General features: G+C 35.4%; 1 protein-coding gene across 1 annotated transcript; it reads left to right on the top strand.

Moving 5' to 3' along the window:
• Positions 1–6588: 6588 nt before the first annotated feature.
• LOC131073302 (endoglucanase 16-like) lies at positions 6589–8804 on the top strand. Its single transcript, XM_058009708.2, has 8 exons — positions 6589–6795; positions 6913–7125; positions 7211–7411; positions 7551–7628; positions 7719–7871; positions 7963–8071; positions 8219–8382; positions 8457–8804. The coding sequence occupies exons 1-8, from the start codon at positions 6589–6591 to the stop codon at positions 8802–8804; spliced, it is 1473 nt and encodes a 490-aa protein (XP_057865691.2).
• The last annotated feature ends 1255 nt before the right edge of the window (positions 8805–10059 follow it).

Raw genomic sequence — 10059 nt, forward strand, 5'->3', positions numbered from 1 at the left:
ACAATTACCAAGAATGAAAAGAAGCTTATAGTATGCAAAAACAAAATCCTTCTGGTCTTTACAACACGTATAGGAAACTAATCTAAACAATACATATGGGCTGCATAAGAATAAAAGGGCTTGTAGCACAACTAGCATCTCCAATTACTTGCATGATGGTTTTCGTGTCCTCTTCCTAAACCAATCATGACAGCTATATGAATTGGAACCTCAATACAATTTAACCCCAAATGCTTGATCTATGATATATCGTAGCTCCAAATAAGAAATCATACAAGATAGAAGGAACACACATCTACCTTCCAATGTTTAATTTCACAGCTTACTAGATACCTCATAACAAGGTTAAAATAGGTGCAAACACCTCTAAAATTAGTTTATCGCAATAACATGTTATTGGGAAAAACTAATTTAGAGGTGTTTGCACATATTTCAACAAGTTATTGGACTAAACTACTTTTTATGATGTTTGAACCTATTTCGACCTTCTTTTCTACTATCTAGTAAGCTATGAAATTAAACATTGGAAGGTAGATGTGGTTTCCTTATCTTTATAAACTCCTCCATCTTGATGATGGATGATGGAGTATAATCTAAAATGTTGATGTGAAAAATATCTCACACAATTGAAATATAAATTGTGATATATAGTGAGATCACTCTTAGAAACAACAAACTAGTGCACGGTTCTCTTTCAATTAATCCCCCATGGTGTGTTCAACAATTTGTATCAAAGTAAAAATTAGAGAGCGATGCGGGACCGAGAGAAGGGAGAGACTTTGAATTTGAAATTAGGACTAGGCGGGAAACCCTGCAATGGACAAGCAAACCAGGGGGAGGGCGGAAAGGATGGATCTCAGGACTGCCTGATTCCTCTGAGCCAAATGGAAAGGACCTAGTGGATGGGAACCCAAAAGCTGGTGACAAGCTTCTCGATCCTGATGGGGGGGATGGAGCATCATGTGCTAGACACAGCCCAAGGAAGGGACCTATTTGTAGGGACAACGGTCGGTCATAGACGTCTCTATTCGGTGTCAAACCGAGTGGAAAGTCCTCGCTACTCCCAGTTCATAATATCTCAGAACCAGAAAAGGGTAGATCTTCTATTGCAGTTCCAGACCCAGTAATTGAGCATAACATTAGCCTTATGGCAATGACTCGGGTTGGAAAAATTTTGTGCCCGACGCTGAATATTGATGTTGTCGGGACATTTGTGAAACATAAATGGACGCATAAAGGTCAAGTGGAGATAACGGCTATATCCAAAGGTGCGTTATTGATGCCATTTTCATGTGAAGAAGACATGTTGAGGGTGCTTTGTGATGGTCCTTGCTTGATTGGAAAATCTACGCTTGCACAAAATGGTCGCCTAAGATGGACCTAAATGAGTTTTTTTTTGTACAAGCTCCTGTTTGGGTCAGATTGTCGAGCCTTCCTCTAGAGTTATGGGTTGAGGATGTTTTAAAGGAATCGCTAGTTCCTTTTGGGAACTCTTATCTATGGATCCTATCACAATAGCTAGAAGAATACTTACCTTTGCAAGGATTTGTATGGGAGTTATGCAAGGCACGAATATGCCATTATCTATCAAGATTAACTCCAGATTGGGGAAGTGGATCCAACCTATAGAATATGAAAGTGTCCCTTTTGCATGTTTTCACTGCAAAAAATCGAGGCATAATTCTAGAAAATGCCCTCTACAGGTCGTCAAATAGAAAGAGAAGAAAGATAAGACAACGCAATGGAGAGCCAAAAAACCTTCTAAGCAACCGAAGATTGCTGAAAAAGAAAAAAATGGCAGAAGAACCCCAAAGTGTTAGCATCCCTGATACCTTCAAGCAACATGGGAAAACTAACATGGAAAAACCCAAAAACTAGATGGTTGAAGAAGGGAAAGAGGATCAAACAGGAAAATACGAGAGAGAACGGAAAAACACCGATCAGGAGGAACAATGAAGTGATACTCTGGAAGATGGAGAAATACAGGTGGTGTTGCAAACCAAGGAGGAAGCGGATTTGAATTGAATTGTGGAAAACACTAACAGAGATGGCCCTAGATCCGACTATGAGGAAGCCTAGAGGTTTTTGATCCTTGGAGGGATCTTGTGTGATAAAATTTAATTCAAACCATGTGTGATAAGGGCTCAAAGAAGTCAGTCATCATACATTTTCTTGAATATATTTTTGGCCTATTAAGAGATCCCTCTTGAATTTATATAAAAAATAATACATTTTATTGAGAAGGGTCTAAATGAGCATGTAGAATTCCTCATAATTAAAAGAATATTTTAAAAGTGTAGCCAGATTGAGATATTCTCAATCCTATGTTGACGCAGTTGATGTAGAACCAGGTGATGCAGTGAATAAAAGAGTTTTGAAATTTGTGATGCCTCTGAAAAAGAAATCTGCTTAAAGAACAAACCTAGTTCATCGTCAAAGATATTACAGTTGTTTGATTCAAGACCTATTTCCATAGTATTATATACACCAACATAATGGGGCTTCCTCTTCAAACATTTCTTAGGGAAAATTCATCTATCCATCCCTTACCATTAAACAAGTCATGCTTTTTCACAACCCTTTAATTATCATGATCAATAGATATGAACCCGACCATGACATATAGAACACAAATGGAACAAAGATCCATAATTCTGAAGAAAATCAAATATATTAGATAGGAATACAAAAACAACCTGAGAAGGAAGAAAAGTTGAGGAACCTTTAGATTAAGAACCTCTTCGCCCACTATAATAATGATCGCCCTCTAGATTGTCGCACAATCCCACTTGAAGATGTACTTCATATGCTTCATTGTGTGGGACACATGAGTTGGAAACTCACAGTCAGTAAATGTAATTGAAATGCATTATTTCAAATGCTTATACTCTATTATTTCAACCAGCAGTAGACAAAGAGAACAAAGAGAAAAAAATGATGAAACAAAATGTTCATTTTTCCCTCCTAAATCCATCTCCTCAAATGCCACCCAAATCTACGGAAACAGTAAGCTCAAAATAGAAATGTAATCATACAAGTGAGGGATTTGAAGTAGATTGAAGTAATTATTTTCCTACTTTCTTAACCTTGCCAGTATCTGATCAAAACCTATTGCACATCGAAAAATCATTTCCATTTTTATGAGATGCGCTAGGAATGTACCACGATTTCCTAAGGAAAAGCAACTTGACAGTCAAATCAGAAAGAAGGAATTATAATCGGCCTTAAATGGTGTTACCAATATATATTTCCCACACTACTTGGTAATCTTGCACAAATGTTGGAAAGATGCCACCTCAGTCATGTTGAAGAACACTTTTCCTATGATGTGAGAAGAATGACAGTCTTTTAAATCTTCACTACCATGCTTCATCTGAATGTGTTGTGTCTTATGTCCGTTAAATATGATGCATGCGTCAGTTCGCCTGAAATAATCAAAACAAAATAAGGCTAATTAAATGGTTGTGACATGGCTAAGGGTGTCAATTCTTCATCCACGAGGATTTCTTCATAAATTAACAAAATTTCGCCCAAATTTAGCCAACATCCTTTATCGGCTAGGAAATCTTCTAATCCATTGGAAGATCCAAGTTTCCATCCAACCATCCTTATGATTGAAGGTTTTTGTCCTCACTGATGAGATAATGTAAAGCATTAGACAAATTCATCAAATCAATCATGCCTTTCTTCTTCCATCCAATCTCCCTATAAAGAACTCCAAGAAGCATCTAGAACATTAGGTCGTCTTAGCTGATTAAAATGTTAATTATACTTTGGAGAACTTTATTATAATAAAGTGATATATATATATATATATATATAATTTAATTAAAATAATTACATTAAATCATCATTTAAATATTTTTAATAATTTTTACCACTTAATAAACGTAAATTTAATTATAAATGTCACGTAAGAATTGGGAACATTACACTTTTTTGTTTTCAATTGATTTTTCTTGATGATTCATATTGTCCTGCAAATCTTTTTGAGTGATACTCAACTACTAATTTCTTTGTTACTACTACTTCTAACTTTCTTAGAGGATTTTTTAGGACGAACCATTTCACTATTCAACTTTCACTATGATCCTTTGATATCATCACAAGTTGTGAAACTTGAACCAAGATATGTCTCTAAATTTCTTTCAAGAAGTGGGTTATCTCAATGGGAAAACCTTTTATCATCTATTTTGAAAATTAGCTTATCTCCAACCCAATGGAGAAATAGAAATAATGCAGGTATTATAAACTAGAAATAAGTTTCCTATTTAGACCATTCATATCAGTCTAATTCTAAATAATTGTCTTCTAAATTTACTTCATTTTTTATTCCCAGTTAGTGTCAACGTGTAATGTTCCCTTTTGGGATGATCCTAAATCTTTCCCTAAAATCAAATGTTCAATTAAAAATAAGAAATATAGAATATTAATTATAAATTTCCTTTCCAATGTAAACTTTGGTACTAACCCTACAAATATAGAATATAGAACTCCATTTCCCATAATCAACCATAATAGGGGTTGGAGAAGAAGCACGATAAGACACCTGGAACAGTCACCATAACTAAGCCCAAGAGTGTGGAGCATCTAACGAGGAAAACATGATACCTTGGCCCCAAGTGGCAGGAACGCTTCTCCATCCAACATGAGGTAAGCTACTTAAAAGGAGGACTTGTATCAACTCTCCAAACTATGGTTGCACAATAGGGTTCCTGGAATGTTCGCCATAATTAAGACCAATGGCATGTAGCTCTATTCTTGGGTGTGAGAAAGTTACAATCACATGGGGAGGGGGGGGGGGGGGGGGGGGTGGTGGGCAACATTTTCTTGTTCAATGCACCTTGTATGTCTTATTAAAAAAGAATACACAAGTGTGAGACATCTATGATAGGAGAGGAATCACTGTATTCTTCATAATTATGAAAGGTAGTGATGATGACCTCTTGTCCTAGTTTATGAATAGCATGAAAAGTGGGAGATTTATGGTGGGTGGTATCAATTTAGAGGTTTCAGAAGAGATTATTGTCCGAGTGATTGCGTTGAAGTGTGATGGAAAAAAAGTCTCTCGAATAAGTAAACAAATTCTTATGAGGAGTGCATTTCAATGTTTCTAGAGAATGGTGAGGGACTAAAGAGACACTAGAATCGATTTAGAAAAGAAAACATTTCATTATTGTGAGGATCCATTACCTACCATATGATAAAGTACTTCATATTGGAGGGACAATTTGTAACAATCCACAGGTACAATTTCCCCATTCTTAATCACTTAAGACATAATAAGCTTGTTAGTTATCCATTATTTTTATTTTCTTCCCTGGACAAGTGTTTTTTTAAAGATTTTTACCCGCCCTTATATAAGGGCTTCATTTATACCATTTACAATTACTGCTTGGATAAAACCCCACTCTCAACCCCACTGCACCGTATAATTCTCCTAATGATCATGACCAGAAGCCTCCTCATCCTAGTAGTTCCAAAAGGAAATTTTCCTCTAAAGATGAAAGACGCATCTCTCTCCCACGCCATTTTATTTGGATGTCTAATGGTTTGGGGTCATTCCTTACTTAATCTAATAAAAAACAACTAGAAACCATAGAAGATTGAGGAAACCAACATGCGAGCACTAGAGAAACTAAGATTGATCTAACAATAGTAGGTCTTATATGGCCTACCACTCCTTATTGAGAAACTCTTGTTTTACTTCAAATGACTTTTCACTACGGAAGAGGCTTGAACCAGCCACTGCAAGCAAAGGAGGATACAAGTAGGGAGTGTCCTCTAAATGGCTTTTCTTTTTTTGAACTAGAGTGGTGAGAACTATGATGAGGCTAAAGACCAGCTTATTGCAACTTTCATTTCTCTTTTCTCTTATGCAACTCCTATTGAAAATATTGAATGATAATGACTATACTATTGACAAATACCTTACAATAAACAATTAAATTCAGATTGTATTTTTTAAAGTATAGTATAACATCATGTAAACCAAAAATATTTTTCCAATACTTGATACAAATATATAATACAATAATTACTTACTACACGTATGTATATTATATTAAAGCATTAATCCTAAAACCGAATTTTAACAATAGTATTATATCTTAAATCAAACTACAAACTTTCACCTGCCTTAGCCTGTAATTAGAATCGTTTTCTCCCTTACCATTCATCAACGAACAACGATAATTACTAACGGTAGCATTGCGGTGCAGACGGAAAATAATACAAATCAAAACAAATGCTAAAACTTATAATTCTTGTGAACAAGAACAAATCAAAATTGAAGGTAAAACGTATATATCTTGTGAAACGTATAATTCTTGTGAACAACAATCGAAAAAAAGACAAATGATATAAGGCATCAACCTGATTTCTCGTATTAACTGTTTGAGGTGCTGAGTATTTATCGTTTATTTTGTGGTGTCCCATGCTCTAAATCTTGCAGTTCCCATGCATTACTCAGCAACAGAAACTCATACACAGTCCTCGTTATAAATACTAGCTTTATACCACGACTAACAAGTCTATAAATTTAGCGCACAATTCTAAATTGCATATCAAAGAAAGAAGAGAATCCATATGGCCAAGGCAATGGAAGCGCTTTTGGCAGTGGTGTTGTTGCTGTTTTGTGGTGAGTGGCAGGTGGTTCGTGGAGAATTCGATTACAGAGATGCTCTATCTAAGTCTATCCTCTTTCTAGAGGCCCAACGATCCGGTAAACTCCCACAATCCCAGCGAGTAAAGTGGAGAGGAGATTCTGGCCTCACAGATGGGAAGTTGCAAAACGTAAGTAGAAGCAGAAATAAATCCCTATTCAATTTATTTAGAAATAAAAATAGAAGTGGATCATACTATCATTCCAAATTGACTCCATACAAAATTTTATGTGCAACTCAACTGCAGGTTGATTTAGCTGGGGGTTACTACGATGCAGGCGATAACGTGAAATATGGGCTTCCCATGGCATTCACTATCACCACACTCGCTTGGGGCACACTGGATTATGGGAAAGAGTTGAAAGCTGCAGGAGAGATTCAGAATGCAAGGGACGCTATTAGATGGGGAACTGACTACTTTCTCAAGGCTAGTGCAACTCCAAATGAATTATGGGTTCAGGTAAAGAAATCTAATCTAAAATATTCAGCATTCATTCTTCAAGATTATGAAAAACTGACGAGGTTGATCTTGATGCATGAAATAGGTGGGTGATCCCCAGGCAGACCATAATTGTTGGGAGCGTCCAGAAGATATGGACACTCCTCGATCTCTTTACAAGATTGATAAAGACACCCCTGGATCAGAAATTGCAGCAGAAACGGCCGCAGCCTTGGCTGCCTCCTCCATTGTTTTCAGATTCACAAACCCTCGTTACTCACACCTTCTCCTCCAACGTTCTCAATCGGTATGTTTGGGTGCTCAAGTAAAATAGAAAACATAGCTGTTAACTAACACAGCAAAATCAACAAGTTTCATCCATCCATTTTGAGAAAAACCTTATACATCCATCTTCTTTCTAACCGGCCATTCATGTTTCCCTTCAGCTCTTCAGCTTTGCCGATCGATACAAGGGCACCTACGGAGGAGAGTGTCCATTTTATTGCTCTGTTTCAGGCTACAATGTAAGAAGACTTTGGTTTTCTCTTAACATATGCACTTGTAACCAGAATTTGGTTTTCTTTTAACATATGCACTTGTAAATATGATCTCAGGACGAGCTTCTATGGGCTGCATCTTGGCTATACAGAGCTACCAAATCCTCATATTATTCCAACTATATTATCCAGCACGACGATGTAAAGGCATATGTTAATGAATTCAACTGGGACCTCAAATATGCTGGAGTTCAAGTGCTTCTAACAGACGTAAGCGTAGACTGATTGGTGCAATTTTTTAAATAAAATGTAATATAAACATACTCTAGCTTAAAGCTAACTTATGCACTTCACCAACCAGTTATATTTCCAAGGGGAAGCTCAATTCTCAGCCTATAGAAGTAATGCAGAACGCTTTGTTTGTTCACTTCTTCCAGGCAGTCCCATTCGTTCTGTTAAAACCACCCCAGGTGAACTCTCTATCTCTTCACCAGTACCACTAACAATCAATCCTTTTTCTAGTCACAACCATATAAATCCTCTGTTACTACTCCTCTTCTAATCATAGCCCTCAAAATTCTCTTAGTGATATCTGTAATACAATTCTTTTGTTACAGGAGGTTTGTTGTATGTTAGAGATGGCGCCAACACTCAATATGTTACCAGTGCTGCTTTTTTGATGGCAAGATACAGTGATTTACTATCAGCTAAGAAGCGAACATTGTCATGCGGCAACACTCTCTTTAAACCCAACGACGTTATGGGCTTCGCAAAGCTACAAGTAAGCACACTACATTATCTGTTTTTGTATTTTGGAGCATACAATATAACGAATCCTAATCATATCCTTTGCAGATTGATTATTTATTAGGAAGGAATCCTCTGGGCATTTCATATATGGTAGGATACGGTTCCAAATATCCAAGGCAACCACATCACAGAGGAGCATCTGTAGTTTCCATTCATCAACAACCAAGGAAGATCAAATGCATTGAAGGTTTTATGAACTGGTTTCACAAAGATTCTTCCAATCCAAACACACTAATTGGGGCAATAGTGGGGGGCCCAGATAAATATGATCGTTTTGTAGACCTCAGGACCAAATCTAGCATGCTTGAACCTACAACATACATAAATTCTCCTCTTGTGGGTGTTCTTGCAAAATTGTACAGAATGACATGCAAAACTAACAGGCAGTGTTGATTTTCTTGGACATCAAAGAACTAGGAAAAATCTTTCCATCAATCATTGGAAATGACAGATTATGTTGCACTAGAGTATTTACAATTGTGGGAGGCTATATGAGAAAAGGCCCCCAAGATGAATCATGTCATTATTAACACAATAAAAATTATTATTTTCAAGTTACAGCTTTTATGTTGGTTCTAAAGTAAAAAATATATAAATCTATTTATGTTAGAATTAGAATTGAATATTATTAATAGTTTATGTTTTAATATAATAAAAAAGTGATATTATTAATTTTTTTGTTATGCTGATAGGTATTATACAATTTCATTAGGGGTAGTTAGAATTTGTATACATACAAATTTCTCCTTAAATCACATGGATGAACAATAATCATGGTCATTATTACTTGATTATGAAACTAGTTTACTTTTTAATATTGTTACAATTATTAATATGAAATTTAATATTGTTAAAATTGCTAAATTGAAATGTGTAATGTGCTCAAAGGTGTGATATGATTATATTAAGGATGGTGATAACTTGTGCACATACAAACTTTTTCTTAAATTACATTCATCAACAATAACCATTGTCATCAATTAATTATAATACTTTCACCCTCTAAAAAATGGAAATCCCCCATCCCATGTCTTCATTATTATACATGAGCCAAATTTATTTGTTGGATTGTACATTGTCTCTCACATTATTATACATCAACCAATTTATTTGTTGCATTGTACATTGTCTCTCGCACTTTTTTATCACAAATTCATAGGTGCTCAATGAAGCCGTGCCTATTTACTCTAAAGCATATTTTCTAAACAATTTAATTCACTCATCTCACTATTTCTTTTAAATACAAGTAATAATAACTCAATGTGACAATAATTCTCGCAACAATAATATATTAATGAATAAAAACTCAATCGCCAATAAGTTGAAAACAGCAATTATGCTTTTACCATGAGCCCAAGTACCTTGGAAAGAAATAATAAAGCAATAAATAAAATGCATCATTCACATTATAGCCATCAACAAATGGCTGAAGAGAGAAACCCTTCACGCCGATGTGCAATTGGTTATGTAGCTTTTGAATACCACATTATTTTATTTTTCTAAAGAAAATATGATGTTTTATTTTCATTTTATATTTTCTTCCCCTACAAGTTCCCATTCATTCACCTGGCAATATATTGATTTACTTCTTATGATTTTGATTTTTTTTTAAATAATTGTTTACAATTTTATATTTATAGGTAATTCT

The sequence above is a fragment of the Cryptomeria japonica genome, unplaced genomic scaffold (genome assembly GCF_030272615.1).
Source record: "Cryptomeria japonica unplaced genomic scaffold, Sugi_1.0 HiC_scaffold_187, whole genome shotgun sequence".
Classification (NCBI taxonomy): domain Eukaryota; kingdom Viridiplantae; phylum Streptophyta; class Pinopsida; order Cupressales; family Cupressaceae; genus Cryptomeria; species Cryptomeria japonica.